Source organism: Lygodium microphyllum, chromosome 21 (genome assembly GCF_053477565.2).
Source record: "Lygodium microphyllum isolate KBCC chromosome 21, Lygodium_microphyllum_v1.1.10, whole genome shotgun sequence".
NCBI lineage: Eukaryota > Viridiplantae > Streptophyta > Polypodiopsida > Schizaeales > Lygodiaceae > Lygodium > Lygodium microphyllum.
In genome coordinates this window covers 115,005,422-115,021,965 of record NC_141155.1, presented here as the reverse complement: position 1 = coordinate 115,021,965, position 16,544 = coordinate 115,005,422, and the positions used below count along the sequence as shown (strand labels likewise).

Genomic DNA, 16,544 nt, shown 5'->3' with positions numbered 1-16,544 from the left:
CAATCTAAGAGGCACCTTAGGTCTATGTGTAGACTATTGAGGAAATGGGGTACGGTATTGCTTCCTGAGCTAACATGCTCTACAGACATCTCAAGCTAGCTTCAGACAAGGAAGGCTCTCAACCATCTCACAGCGAGACAACTCATAAAGAGAGTCATAGCCAAGATACCCTAGGCGGAAATGCCAAAGACGCTCATTGTTCATAGGCTTTTGAGATGTGGCTAATGCCTAGAAGCTATGGAATACGAAGCCCTTGGTTGTCAGCTCGGTAAGAAAGTGGGTCATGTGGTATAGGCCATTAGGCTGGGCCTCACCACGAGCAATCACTATATCAGTCTGAGAGTGAAAGACCTCGACTGTGATCGCTATAAAGAAAACAGCTCGCTCCAACCAGCAAAGCTGTTGAATAAATAACAAGTACACCCAAGCAGAGAAATATGTGAAAGCATTGGACTTTTGCCCGAGGAAGTACAACCACATGTATTGCGAATGATCATCCACTGTCAAAAAGACGTATAGCATGCTCGTTCAAGGCAGCAATAGATGTGTGTCCACAAAGAACAACGTGAATCAATCTAAGAGGCGCCTTAGGTCTATGTGTAGACTATTGAGAAAATGGGGTACAGTGTTGCTTCCTGAGCTAACATGCTCTACAGACATGTGAAGCTAGCTTCAAGCAAGAAAGGCTCTCAACCATCTCACAGCGACAACTCATAAAGAGAGTCATAGCCCAGATACCCTAGGCGGAAATGCCAAAGACACTCATTGTTCGTAGGCTTTTGAGATGTGGCTAATGCCTAGAAGCTATGGAATATGAAGCCCTTGGCTATCAGCTCGGTAAGAAAGTGGGTCATGTGGTATAGGCCATTAGGCTGTGCCTCACCACAATCAATCACTATATCAGTCTGAGAGTAAAGGACCTCAACTGTGATCGCTGTAAAGAAAACTACTCGCTCCAACCGGCAAAGCTGCTAAATAGATAACAAGTTCACCCCAAGCTAAGGGACACAGTATACATTGTCCAATGAAGCCAGATGTGAACCCTTGTCAATGGCAAAATTGCACAAACATGAGCCTCGATCTTGATCGAGGAGTTTTCTACGTAGACCCGCCCGACTATAGGGGCTTGGGAATGGAAGATGTCCTCTATAGGAGTCATTTGATGTATAGCTCCACTGTCCACAATCCAAACAGGTGTTCATGTGCTCGACTGTGATGAGTGGGCCTCTGCGGCGGTAACCTCGTCCGAAGGCAACTCACGGACGAGACTCGCATGGGATGTCTCTATGGAGACGATGTGGGCCTCTGTAGACCAGTCAAACAAGCCTTGTGGAGTTAAGAACATTGTCGATTGAGATGGCTGACCGGTGGTAGTGTGGGTCTGAGCTTTCCACCCACCCTTGCCTTCACCCTACCTCCACTGAGAGGAGTTGCTTGACTGAGGGGCGGGGGTATGTGATTTGGGTTTTGGTGCCATGTCTCTTGCCTTTGATTAACACTTGTAATCAAAATGGCCAACCCTTTGACAATATTGACAATACCTATTCTTCTTAGGTACGTTCTCCCACTAGAGTTTGAGTTGAGATTGGGAGCATCCTTTTGATTTCCCTGCTTGTTTTTTATTTTTATTTTGATTTGAAGTTTGATTTTGTTTACCTTTCTCTTGCCACTCCTTTTGAGAATGAGCAACAAGAGCCTCCTTTGATGGATTATTCATATGAAACTGATCACGAACAGTCGTACATAACGCAATAGCTGACATTCAAATTCATAGAATGTGGGTAGATTGGGCAAAGAAACCACTTGCTACACAAATTTGAAGTCCCTGTAGTGGAGATTTTAACAAGGAGACGTTGATACTCAGCCAACTTGGCTTTCAAGTCATCCCGGTCAGAGATTTTGAAGTTCTGAAACTCATGGTCAAGATTTATTCGACAGGTCCTATCTCAAGCCGCATAGCTGTCAGTCAAATGTACCCATCGCTCTAACGCTAAGTCAAAATATTGAAGCTGAGAATGAAACTCGGACAATAAGTCCTACATCAACTCGACAATAGCGGAGGCATTTCTAGCCTTCCATGAGCGGATGACCTCATATGGAACAAATGCAAGATTGGGCTAGGGTTTCAATCTCTACGCAAGATCCTATAGGTTCTATGAGTCAAGGAGATGTCTCATCAAGTTCAACCAAGTTGCAAGTTGGACCCGTTAAAACCGGTCTTGTCATTGAATACATACTTGGCGGAAGATGAGGTAGAACCATGAGGTGTTGGGAATGTGGGGTAAGATGGATGTGGAGGATAAGATGGTAGTGGTAGTGGTGGTGGTGGTGGTGGTGGTGTTTGATAATGAGAAGGGGGAAGAGGTCAGTAGACAAAAAAAGATTGTGAGTGTCCAGTGAGTGCTAATTGATATGGAGTCACTAGAACATGAATGTTTCCATGAGGTGTTAGTAGAGAAGGCAATGGGACATGTAAGCCCTGTCCAAATGTCGACTAGGACACAACATAATGACCAAAGGATCCACTAGGTAATGCCATGGAGGCAAACTGTGGCACCAACTGATCCACACTTGGGAGAGACTAGGGGAAATACCCAAGCTGCAATGATCCTAAAAGTATGTGAGGAAAAGGTGGAACACCACTTGGCTAAGGAAGAGATGAGGACCTAACGGTTGTGCCTAAGTTTGAAGAACCCTGCAGTGTAGTGAATAAAAACACACGTGATTCTACATGAGAGGCAACATGCGGTGCACTTAATGGAGACTGAAAGGATGTGGCAACGGAATAAGAGGATGGGATGGGAGGGAGATTAAATGGTTTTGTGATAGATGTAGATGTAGGAAATAATGTGGGTTCCTTTTGTCCATGAAATGCATTAAATTGACATAATGATGATAAAGATGCACGTATTTCATTTTGGCCTTTGAAAAGAAAATTATTTGAAAAAAAAGAAGAGAAAGGAGTATTGAATTTCTTGTTTCAACTGCTTACCTAGTCTCGAGTTCACAAAGAAATATTTGTCTTCCTCATTACTTATAAACTAGAAATTGTTTTGCATACGTCCATCATGAAAATCATCCATACCAATAGGAAAAGGGGAATCATCATTAACAGAATCTAAAATGGTAGACATATATGACACTAGAGAGAATAAGTTTAAAGGCAATGGAGTGTACTCTATGCCAGTTTCTACTTGTGGATAGCCAGTCCTAAGTGGAGATTATGCCCTTTCTACATGGTCAGTAGATCAATGCACCGAATCTAAAGGGTGAAATTTAGACTTACCTTCTATCTAGTGCTGGGCTCTATGTATCAAAATGAGATCATACTCAACTACAGTGATCTCGTAAGGTAATGGAACTCCATGGTAGTCCAATGTCTATCCAACCATGTCGGGAGCTTGTGAAGTAAGCTGTGAGGTGACTCCGACTCATTCATCGATGGATTTAGCCTGGATGTGAGAAGTGGTGCAGAAGTAGAGTTCGAAGTCATCTTCACTTCTGTTGTTTTTGCTTCTTGTGTAGAGCTTTCAGATCAAGGCCTAGGTTTCTCTTAGAGAACTCAGCTCTAATACCATGTGAAGAAATATCCTAACATAGAAACACAAATGACGGCATACGACAAAGCACAAACTGATGGAAGAACACAATTAGGGTTAGGGTAACTCAGAGACAATGAACACAAAGAATGAATGAAGTGATATAACTATTGAATAAACAATGCTCATGTAGCAAACACACTATGCAATGAATTAATATTGTACCTCGAACTCATGTATCTCAAGGATCAAGGCAGGGATAATGAGTTGGAGAGTGTGTCATACTCTAAACGGATCTCGAAACACAACAAGGCAGCCTTCGGATATTGAACACCAACAAATGCAACCAAGGAGGGCTGAATCTAATGCAAATGGCAATGCAAGAGAGAGAAAGACAAAAAAACTAGCTGTGGCAGAGAGAAAACAGCAAACGCAGGCTGTAGGAGAAAGAGATACTAAAAACGCAAGAAAAACTAGCAGCAGCAGTAGTCAGCATGCTGAAATCAGCTCCAAATAGTGTGTGGTAGGCTAGAAACATGCACCAAACTGTTGTAGACAGCAATGGCCAGCTTGGACCGCTGTGTGTTCCACGTCCAAGGTGTGGGCATCAAGTTGAAATACTTGGCATCTGCAAAAACGAGATTGAGTTTGAATTGAGGGTAGGATACCTATTTATAGAAAGTTTGGGCCCTCCTCCCAAGCACTCTCTAGGAATGCATTTCTTTTTAAATAAACAAGGTTTCTTCCTTAATTAAGCATGTTTTGGGGCTACCTAAGTGAAGGTAATGCATTTTTAGCTCAATAGAAGCCCCCTGTAAGGGCAAACAGAGTATATCCCTCTTTGAAGCCCCCTCAATGAGAGAGAGAGAGAATCTAAAAACTCATAGATCACAAACTCCAAATCATTTGACGACGAAGGAAGTGGCACCGATCGTGTTGAAGAAGGTATTTGTGGTATTGAAAAATATCAAAGAACTCCTAGAGATGGCCTTTCAAACCTCAGTAGTTCAAGGTGGGAAAAAAGGAGGCTTAGGCGGATTGAGCGACAATCACTATCTCTCAGTGGAGCAAACGATGGAGACAAAATAATCAAGGGTGTTAAACAATCATTGTCTTTGGAAGGAGCAAATTGCCAAGGGAGACGGTATCCAACAATCACTCTCTCTTGAGGGAGCAAGCTACATAACGATAGGTTGTCGAGGTGGCATTCTTGAAACTTTAAAAGTAGTAGAAGCAATCTCCATAGAGCATTGCGATGGTCGCAAGAAGGCCATGGTACCAATCAATCCTCCTATGGCTCGAAAGGGCTTAGTATGCATCAGATGCATCTTATGACCTTGAGCATAAAAAATTGAAAGCCAGTGCAAAATAAAATATGTGGCCCAGAACGGAGAGGTGACACAATGAGCTCCTAGGGATAGATGCATATACTTCAGTGGGATAGAGCAGGTCTGTGGAGGTAAGCATTGGTGGGGGTTCCAATGATGCCAGAAGAGGAACACCGAGTGGTCTCTGTCCATCTGCCTATGGAGAAGTCATAGCACCAAAGTATCAACCTGTAAAAGGGGAATGAAGGTGGGAGAGGAAGAGAAAGGTATCCTTGTCTCCTAGTGATGTAGTGGGAATGAAGGGGGAAATCAGTAGATGATGCCGAACACGCAACTTGTCTATGCCTTCTCTGATGAACAAGGTCTTTAGTTCTCTAAGCTCCTACACTCTAATACCAAGTCACAATAACATATATCCTCTAATATGATGTCAAAATAAGCGACAATGCAGAGAGAGTAGGGTTTGCAAGGAGTAACACACAGTGTGTACGGCAAATACTAAGAGAGAAGAAAACCTCAGAAACACAAGAACATAGTGATGATGCACTAAATCATGCTATGAAAAGAAAAAGCTAATACAGTGGAGCTAAAGCTCAAAAGATAACTACACTATCCTATCTGAATCAGGCAACAACACCTAAGGGAAATTTGCACTGTGAAGGAAGCGAAACGCAATCCTTCGAATAGTGCGAGGGAGCAAACCGCAGTCCTCTTATGCCATCGAAGATGTGGAGGATGTTCACCAATTGTCAAGGGAGCGAACCGTAGTCCTCTAATGCTGGGGAGTGACTTGGGCAGTAAAACGCAAATCCTAGAGTGTCGGATTTGTCAAACACAAGGAGAGCAGCCCAGATGCTGACACCAAGTGGATAATGATGATACCAGATGATGGAGTATGAGCTGGGTTGCAACAACACATGTCCCAGCAGCCTCTGTGACAGGCGAGTGACGCCATGTGATGGAGGAGAAGCCGGGCTGCAAAAAAGCGTCCCAGTAGCCCATGTGATAGATGAATGATAAAATCACTAACACTAGGTGGTGTAGACTGTTGCCAAAGGCTAGGATGCTAATGCCAAGCTAGAGATGATGACACCAAGCAAGGAGAAGACCTCATTGTAAAACGCAGGTGAAGGTGGAGCTTGAAGGAGAAGGGTGTTGACGCTATGTAGATGATGGTGACGCCAAATGGAAGATGCTCCAAATGCAAGGCCTAATGATGGAACATGGCACTTGAAGCAAAAGAGAAAGGGTGAAGGCAGTCACACGAGCCACGAACCGCAATGTCCTCTAGAAGGGATGCGAGAGCAATGGAAGGGGCTGGAGAGAAAAGGGAAGTGGTGGTGACTGAAGAAGGTGGTGAAGAATAACTGAAGAGAGTGGTCAAGAATGAATGAAGTGATTGCCTACTTATAGACATAGGCTGTCTAGGGTGATGCACCATTGTGTGGGCAGCCACTAAAAAAGTGGCCAAAATGTGGACACCAACCCTTTTTGGGGATATCAGTGCAAAATCCCAAATGAAGTATGTAAACTAAAGAAGTGGTTTCTCAATAAGTGACAACTCCTAGATGCAGGCGACAGCTCCGGGCTATAGGCAACAACTCATAGGTGGAGTTGGAGACTGGAATTAAGCACCAGATGGTAGTAGATAGCAATGGGAAGCTCTAACTGCGATGTCTTTTGCGAACGGGATAGAGGCAACGGAGATATGGCTCTTGAAACCTGTGTGGTGGGTTGCATGCCTATTTATAAAAAGTTTGGGGCACGCAAATTAGGGTTTTGCATGTGGGACATTGTAACTCTCTAGGATCGCGCTACTTTTTTAAATAAGAATGTTTCTTCATTAATTAAGCGTGTTTTGGGGCTGTTTAAGTCAAGCTAATGCATTTTTAGCTCAACGGAAGCCTGTCACCCGTTCATAGTTGCCAGGAGTTTTAGAAACGGGGAAATGGAAACATGTTTGGGAGTTGCAATTTGAAGTTTGGGCCTTGGTCTAGAATGGTGAAATGGGGAAACAAGAACCCGAAAAATATATAGTGCGAAAGCTCACGCGCGTGTGTGTAGTTGTAGTATGTCATACAGCTCCTACTTTAGCCTTTACATAATTAGATGCTTCCATTGCCCAGCATACCCATTACACTCACTATTTTGTAGCTATTGTTTGCTAGGAGGAGCTGAGAGTTAGTGCAACTTTCATAGTTACACAAATCTTACGTGGAACTCCATGCATCCCCTCATTATAGATGGCTTTGATGAGAGAAACAAGCATGCAAACACAGGCAATAAAAGTAGAATTTGAAGGCTACAAATGAAGGCCAAAACTAAAACACTGTTTGTCAGCTAAAAATGGATGCATAGGTGGGGTAAAGTTCAAACCCCTGCCCCAAAAAAAAACACCCAAAACCCCAGCAACCCCCAAGAAACAAAACAAAAGTTTTTTGTTTTTAAAAACCTCCAGAAAAGACAGGAGGTGATCCTGAAACGTGTTGCAGCTCCAAAAAGCTTCAACCATTTCAGTGTTTCCACTTCAAGGGTCCAAAACTCTGTTTCGGGCAACTGTGCACCCATCCCATTATACATGGCTGATGCCTCTAGCCATCCGGATGTCATAGTAGGGATTTTTTAGCAGGTGCTAACTCTTACCATAGCTTGGACTAGAAAGCATACCAAAGTGATCTCATCTAGCAGGTCCTAACTTTCAACATAGCTTGGACCAGAAATCACACCAAAGTGATCTCATCGTTCTAGCTTACGCCTATAAGTTGCTTTGCTTGGGTTTTGGGTGGACCATCCAGATCATCCTCAGTCATAGGTGGTTTAGACAGTAGAATTCTAGGATCTGTTGTTGCTTGCATGAAAATAAATCTTGACTGTGTCAGATTTTTCTTTGGTATAAGCTTAGTAAAAGCATTAACATATGAAACATATCTGGTTGCCTTGCTAGAAACATATGAAAGCATTAAGTAGCTGTTTCCTATCTTGTAACCAACCAGCTTCAAAGGCTAAGCACTTCCATGTTTGCCACTTGCTACTCATGAGGTGATGTATGGTCAAGTTAGTAGGTACTCGAAAATGCCTGGCCATGGATAACAAAAGATATGACTTGTCCTACGTTCTGGAATTGCCATTCCTTGTCTCATGGTTTATTGTCTTCATCATCATTGGTGTGCAGCATTTTCGATACAACCAGATTGCACAGTTTCTGGCCATCCAAACAGGTCTTAAATTTTGTATTTTCAACCTAGGAGTAGGCTTCCTTTATTGCAATTTCATTTCCAGAGGGGGCATTTCAGCTTGCCAACTATATCCCCCATCTGGCAGTAGTAGACATCTGCCATTTCAGGACAGAGGTTTAGTGACATTTGCTGTTGGGGAGGAGCAACCCTCGACAATAGCATCTATCCTGTTCAGTGTGTTATCTTCTAAATTACAATCCCAGCCTCCTATGCTGGATCATATAATTTTCCTGGTCTCCCCCTTCAAGCACCTACCATCCCATTCTTACAAAGCCTTAGAAACTCAATATTCCTTTTGGAAGTGGAAAAGCAAACGCCATCCTGACACACAAGATGTGGGAGTTTGTGACCAAGCCAGCTTGTGCTCTTACCTATTTTTGGAGATTTTAGAGAGTATCTTGGTAGCGTATTTTGAGACAGCATGAATGTCTAGCCCATATCATTCTTTGTTTCGAACTATGCTAGTGCAACTCTGATTCATATCACTCCTCTTCTCATAGAGTCACCTTGGAGCTAGATATCTAGCTAGATTTTGGGTGGGCTTGTATGTGGACATGCCCTGAATATCTACTTTATAACAACCCATTGCAACTCCAAAATGGGGATTCATGAAGCCAACAAATATCCTTAAATCTGTTTCCCAAGTACACTACATCTGTAAGTGTGAGACATCCTCCTATAGCTAAGGACCATGGTCTGGAGAAGCTCAAAGAGGGCGATGTACCCTCTAGGTCCAAGGTTGTGAAAGGGACCCGTGATTGGTTAGACCCTAGATCTATGTGAGAGGAGTGAAGTCCACCGATCTTCCACACCCTTTTTGTAGAGGATAGACAAGTGTCAAAAACATTCATGTCTTTGTATTGATGGAGATGACTCGATCATAAAGCCATAATATGCATGACCTGTACATGTCAAATAAAGATGTTGATTATTATCTAAGGACTGGATTGGAGTAATGGGCCATTGAAATTGCTGCTGCAAACTGGCATAGAAAAGTTATTTGCACCCAAATGCAATAATGTGTTTGCAGAGTCACCACACCTTTCTATGTCAAGGTCAGAGTGATTAGACTCCAAGCTTGTTAACCTATTCGCCCTTGAGCAAAATTTGATAATGATGAAAAAGAAGTCTCATCACGACACTCGACTTCAACCTCAAGAAAGTAGCAAATGTAGCCTAAGAGATGCTCCGACAGATAGATGCCAAATAAAGAGACTCTGTGTGCACTCCAGAATCTGCAACTTGCCCGATGTCCAAAGCTTGGGTACTCTGGTCAAAACCCTCTCTCCCAATACATGTACTTGCCTACTTCTTTCCCTCTGATATGAAGCTGCCCCACCATACCAGCCGTAAATGTGGCACAAAAAGTGTAACGCAAGCCTCCAGACACATGCAAGCAGAGTAAGTTGTGAATAACCACTTATGCACAAGAAATGAATCTCTTACGTTTCCTTTTTCTCTTGAACAATTCTTATACAAGAATGAATCAAAACGATGGGATTTTCTCAAACCATGTGTCTGTTATGAACAGCTCGACAGTGGAAGAAGTATGGCGAAGGACTCAAACAGATTGCTGAATCTTTTCGAGTAGGTTGATATCGACGTATAATTTGAGCTTCGCACGTTCCCAACGGCCCACTTCTGCACTCGAGCTTCGTCGAATCTGTTGTCTGTGAAGTATAGTAAATCTTACGAACGTCAATCTACTCTTTTGTAGAACCCGCCAGATAATATAGATAAGCATTCTGTTTAATGATGAACGTTTTGTTACAAGAACTCAAGCTTGTCCTGCGCGTTAAAGAAGAACGTAACAACCTGCGCCGAGTATTGCGAGAGCATGGATTCTCAATGACCTTTTCTTGAAGGTAAGTCAAATGGAACGTATCTTTTTTCCATTTTTATTTCTAAATGAGGTGAGCTAGCTTAGCTCATTTGCTCTTCCGAAGAACACATTACCTTTTGTCTTTAGCTTGCGTGCAATAAGCCAACTCGGACACATATATAGCTGACTAGTTCACTTAAGGTAAATTTTTAGGCAAGCCGTTAGCTAAACATAACTTTTTTAGTATTCTAGAAGAATGCTTGGTGTCATGGCAAAACATGACTCTAAAGAAAGCCATTTAGAAAGCCTTCAAACTTTGAGGTATTGTTGTCATAAGATTTTGTAAAAGCAAACAAAATTTCTTCAAATTGTAAGGCATTGTAGTCATAAAAGTAGCAAATATTTGAGACTTTGTAGGCATTTTAGTCTCATGCAAACATAAAAATCTTCCACATAGAACCTTGTTCAAGAAAAGTTGAGGAGGTATGCTTAATTATCAAATGGTAAAAGCAAACTATAGAACAAACATGTACAATGAAGGTTTTTGTATTGACTTCCTACAAATGGTTATCATAAGTGTTGTACATTCTAATATAACAAACTTGCCTTGTTCTGTCAAGAATCGTGTGGTAGGGAAGACTTGCTTGAGTTGTTGCACTAAATACACACCATACATAAAAGAGAAAGCTTGCTCAATGATACAAAAGGAGAGATGGAGACAAACGTTTTCTTGTTGGTCTTTTATTTTTTCACCCACAATATAAAGTTCACAAAATATAAATAAGATATAACATAAAGAAAAGATACCTACTAAGTAAAACAATGCATAGCTTACTATACTAATTGATTAGCATTATAACCATATCAATTGTAGGCCATTGCAACAAACTAAATGCAATAAGTGATAAGTTAATGGCCATGTGAGGATCATAATGATCACCAACGTGTTAAATATAGACGCGTAAATTCATCTAGCCAAGCGGTTTATCATCAATGTTTTCACGCGTTAAGCTTGTTATCTTAACACTTTTCTCAAGCTCATCTGTATCTTTGCAACTCCAAGTAAACTTTAAAACTTTCAAAGTTTCTCAGTATCCAATGTCTTTGTGAAAATGTCAGTTATTTTATATTGTATGTTATTATATACCAAGTTAATCTCTCTAGAGCAAGTATTTTCTCTCACAAATGTTAATTATTTTATCTTGTATGTTATCATATACCAAGTTAATCTCTCCAGCAAGCATTTTCTCTCACAAAGTGATAGTGCACCTCAATGTTTTGTCATAGCATGGATCACTAGATTCTTAGCTAGTTGTATATTGCTTATATTGCCACATCGAATGATAATTGGACTATCTTTTTCTACATCCAAATCACACTAACTTTTACACTTATATTTTTTCACATGTTAGCATAGTAGTATCTCTATACTCAGTCTCTATATTCGATAATGTAATTGTAAGTTGCTTTTTGCTAGTTTATGTAATTGCTATACAAAGGAAAAACATGAATCCATTAGTAGATCTGTTTATCATTCTATCAATCTAATTTACATCTATGTATCCACACACTTATACATCCTTACTTATCTCATAAAAAAGTCCATAATATAAAGTGAACTTCACATATCCCATAAAAAATCTAACTACATCCAAATGAGGCTTTTTAAGTATCTACATAAACAGATTAACAAGGCTAATAGTATAACTCAAATGAGATCGTGTGATAGTCATGTAAATCAAACTTTACTATTCTTTTGAACATAGTAGGATATTCTATCTCATTTCTAATATTAACACTCAACTTCATATTTTGCTCCAATGGTATTGAAAGAGATTTATATACTGTTATACTATACTTGGATAGTATATGTGAGTCGTATTATATTTGGGATAGTTATATACTATCATTACATCTGGTTACCTTAATATTAAGAAAGTATCTCAGCTCATTGAAATCCCTTATCTCGACTTTTTTATATACTTAAAAGATATATGGTAAATATTATACTGGCATAAAGAGAACATATGAGAGAAAAGAAAGATATAGAGAGATAGATAGAGATAGAGAGAGATAGAGAGATTGACAACACATTAGGGACTGGAAGATGGACCAGTCTCTCCCCTTGTGGTGTTATATTATTGACACCAAGGAGCAAGCTCCTCCGTTACATATAAGCTAGTTCTTACTTATAGATCTTAGGAAGAAGATCACGGTTTTTTACACGGTATACAACCGGTTAACACTTGCACAACTTGTAAGTTGATACCTTTCGATCCTTCTTGAGTCTCCTCTCTTATACAATATGTGTAGGGCTCTCCTCTTGGAGCTTGATTTCAGTAGAGCTTCCGCAGCACTTGATTTCAGTAGAGCTTCCGCAGCACTTGATTTCAGTAGGGCATCTGTAGCACTTGCACCTTCTCTTTTTCTCTTGGATACATGCAAAGTGATGCTTTCTTTATCTCTCCCGTGCACCCAAGAAGAGCCTTCTCTTTTATAGGCTTTTAAGAGCTTCTTTTCTTGGAGAGAGAGTTGAGTTATTCTTCATGCAAGATGTGGTTGTTCCACTCTGCAACACTAATTTTGAGATATCTCTTTATGCATTGTTTGGATGAAAAAACATTCAACATGAAAGTTGTAGATCTCGTTGTTTTCAATACCCTTAGCGGCCCGTTTTTAGATATCATTTTTCTGTTGCAAAATATTTTTAAAATGAATTTTTCAAAAAACAGCTTTTTAAACTGTACTCTTAACTTATGATCTATGCAACTACCTTGAGTCATAAATAAGGAGAGTTCATTAGATTGCCTTGGCCTCATCCTTAAGATTGAATTGCACACAAAAGCTTGTGTTATTTTAGACTTTAGAAAGAGAAAATCACTTCTCTTCGAACTTCCAGATGATCGTGTTTCTCATCTTTCTTAGTGAGAGAATTGTCTCTCTCATCTTTCTTAATGAAAGAAAAGACCTTAAACCTTGACTTGTAGGGGAGAGGATGGCTCCAAATGAATGTAATGCTAATTACACACAAATACAACATTCCCAGGCATCCTTGGATACACACATAAATACATATACACAATGATAATGCACTTTCTCTTCTTAGAACTCAATCCATCTTCATTTATGTGTAACTCCTTGGTTCTTGTGTACACTCTTATACTTGGCAGACACTTCTTTCCCCCTTCATAACTTATATTGTCTGTATCGGATATCCCGGTCATAGTGCTCTGATCACTCCATTAAGTAATGCACTATGAATATTGGTCTCTAAATGGTCTCATGGCCATGCTAGATCATTATCAACACTTAAAGAAAAGTGAGTCATTAATTTATTGACATAAATTTATTAAATAGAAAATGTGTAATAAGCAATCAATTTAGTGACATCCCTCTGGCTTCTAAACAGTTGACCTTAACTGTAGAGGGGATACATAGTCCTTAAGAGGATGTGGAAAGTCTTTTAGTTCTCTCTCAGTCATAAACTAAGCGTCCAATGGGGGATAATTCTTAAACTTAACCAGATACTTCCGTAATACCTTACTTGACCTTAGAGTATTGTCTTGATGGTGTAAAATTCTTTCAGGCCCAAGGAACTCTTTTGTTTCTTTTATGTCATGTAAATTTTCCTTGATTGGTTCCATTGGAGGTTCTCCAATATAGGGACGTAGCAAACTTATATAGAAAGCATTATAAATGTTCCAATGACTTGGTAGATCCAAACAAAAAGTCACATCGTTTATCTTTTCTGTGATCTTGAAAGAGCCATAATAGCGATTAAAAAGCTTAATCACTTTACCCTTTTGACTTTTCTGCTTCTTCAAGCGAGCCTTCTCAAACTTAAGAAAAACATACTGTTCCAACTTGAAATCTAACTTACAATGATGCTTATCTGCTTCGCGTTTATGCTTCTCTTGTGTCCTTTGGATAGCAGCTTTTTTTTGAGTGAAAGTTGTATCAATGTCTGTAATAAACTCATCTGCTCTGCAAAGATCTTATCCTTCGTAAGAAAAATGGGTGGTAATTAAGGCTTACCATAGATGATTTCAAAGGGTATCTTACCAGTACTAGAGTGCACCGTATTATTATATGCAAACTCTACTAAAGGCAAATACTTTTTTCATTCTCTTTGATTATCAGAGACATAGGATTTCAAAAGGTCCAAAATAGTAAAATTAGCACTTTCACTCTGCCTATCCATTTGAGGATGATAAGAGGATGAAAACTTTTAACTTTGTCCTGAGGTTCTCGAAGAGAGCTCGCCAAAAGGGGCTAGTCATGCGGGGATCTCGATAACTTATAATGGACTTAGATATGCCATGATACTTGAAAATATGAGCAATGAATAGCTTAGCCATATGATCGGCTTTGATTGTCTTTCGCACCGGTATAAAGTGAGCTTGCTTACTAAATCTATCAATGATAGTCCAAATTGCATCATTGCTTGCTTGTGTGCAAGGAAGCTCCATGATAAAGTCCATGGCTATACTTTTCCAAGGCTAATTGGGAATAGGTAATGGCTTCAGTAGACTTGGTGGTTTATGCTTGTTATACTTTACTTTTTGACATATCTTGCAGTCGCGGACATATCTTTCAATGTTAGCTCTAAGAGTGGGCCAAAAGAAATATCTTTCCAATGCTTGAGTAGTGGGTAGAATACCCCTATGTCCAATATATGGAGATGTATGTGCTTCATCCATTACCTTGTGTCGCAATGGTAATGCTACACAAATTGCTTGATGATAATAGAAATAACCATCTCGAATCGAGTAAGGTGCAATCGATTGACTTGAGTTAAGCTGATTCCACATGGTTAAGAAGTCAGAATCAGTTGCATACATTTTGGGTAAATCCATGAACTCGTTATGGTAAACAATTGTAATTGCATTTACTCTAGGTCGCCGTGGTAGAGCATCTCCTACCACATTCTAAGTCCCAGATGTGTGAAGCATTTGTAAATGAAACATAGATAAGAAATTTGCCCAACGCATCTATTTCTCTAAGAGCTTCTTCGAAGTGAGGAAGTATCTTAGACTTTGGTGATCTATTTTAATAACAAAATTTGCACTAAGTAAATAGTGTTTCCATACTTGAAGAGCATGTATTATCGCCATAAGCTCTTTCTCATATACTGGAGCATGTAGCTCATGGTCCTTGAGGCATCGGCTCTCAAATGCTATTACATGATGCTCTTGGTTAAGCACAGCTCCAATGCAATCCCCAGAAGCATCGCAGTGAACTTCAAAAGGTTTTTGAAGATCCGAAACTATGAGAACTAGTTCTTGAGTCACAAGAAACTTAATTTTTTCAAAGGCTTGTAGTTGCCTTGATTCCCAGCAAAAAGGCATTCGCTTCTTAGTAAGGTTATGTAGAGGAGATGCAATATACACAAAACCTCGTATGAGCCTTCTATAGTATGAACATAGGCCCAATAAACTTCTAACTTCATGTACAGAAGTAGGTGTAGGCCATTCAACAATGGCTCGAATCTTCTCAAGATCCATTCTCACCAAATTGTGAGAAACAATATGGCCTAAGTAATGAATTTTCGAAAGGAAAAATTCACTCTTCTTAGCATTGACCTGTAGTCTATGCTTGCGAAGCTCTTGAAAAACAATAGATATATGTTTTCTATGCTCTTCTTCAAACCGTGAAAATATTAGAATGTCATCAAAGAAGACACATGTGAACTTTGAGTGAGGTCTGAAAATTCTCTCCATCATTTGATTGAATGTAGCGGGTGCATTAGTCAAACCAAATGGCATGACTAAGAACCCGTATAGTCCAAATGTCGTACGAAAAGGTGTCTTATGAACATCTTCAGCTACTATCTATATCTGGTGATAGCCCATCTTGAGATCAATGCGACTAAAGATACTGACCCCTTCCAACTTATCCAAGATATCATCTATCCTTGGGATAGGAAAACGATTCTTGATTGTGATCTTGTTCAAAGATCGATAGTATATGCACATACGGAAAGAACCCTCTTTCTTTTGAACAAGTAAGACTGGAGAGCAGTATGGAGAAGAGCTAGGTTGAACTAACCCTTTTTCCAACAATTTGTTTACTTGTGTTAGGATCTCCTCTTGTTGACTTACACTTACTCGGTAAGGTGGTTGGTGAGGTGGTGAACTGAATGGAATAAGATCAATTGTGTGATCTACTCGGCGCTTAGGAGGTAACTCTCCTAGGAGTGAATCACTAAAACAATCTTTATATTGTTTAACAAAATCATGTCTAGCTTGATCAATTAAAGAGAGGGGCTCTTTTAAAGTCTGAGGCTTAGAAGCATTAGTTGGTATTATGTGTTCATTAGAGACACCAAGTGCCCTTGAACCATTAGTTTCTTTTGACTCTCTTACAAAAATCATGTACGCAGAAATATCTTTCTTCATTTCTTTAGAAATGCTAACATGACTAACCATTGGCACATACCAATCTCCAGGATCAGCAATGCATACTATGTTCTGACACTTGAATTGAAATGCAAGGGTCTTCTTAACAAAATCGGGAAGAGGTCTAATCTTGTAATGCCAAGGTATGCCTAAGATAACATCGCAGTTACCTATGGGTGCAAGTAGAATAGATTCTTGGTCACAGTAATCCCCAATTCAAA

The 16,544-nt window shown here is 39.9% G+C and overlaps 1 protein-coding gene across 1 annotated transcript in view; it reads left to right on the top strand.

The window, feature by feature from the left end:
* Positions 1 to 10,366, top strand: part of LOC148018463 (thylakoid lumenal protein (Mog1/PsbP/DUF1795-like photosystem II reaction center PsbP family protein)) — a 136,777-nt gene extending 126,411 nt beyond the window's left edge. The window contains exon 5 of the mRNA XM_087662175.1: positions 9,635 to 10,366. Within this exon, the coding sequence (XP_087518301.1) occupies positions 9,635 to 9,699 (65 nt within the window). The 3' untranslated portion in view covers positions 9,700 to 10,366. The remainder of the gene's footprint in view (positions 1 to 9,634) is intronic.
* Positions 10,367 to 16,544: the final 6,178 nt, after the last annotated feature.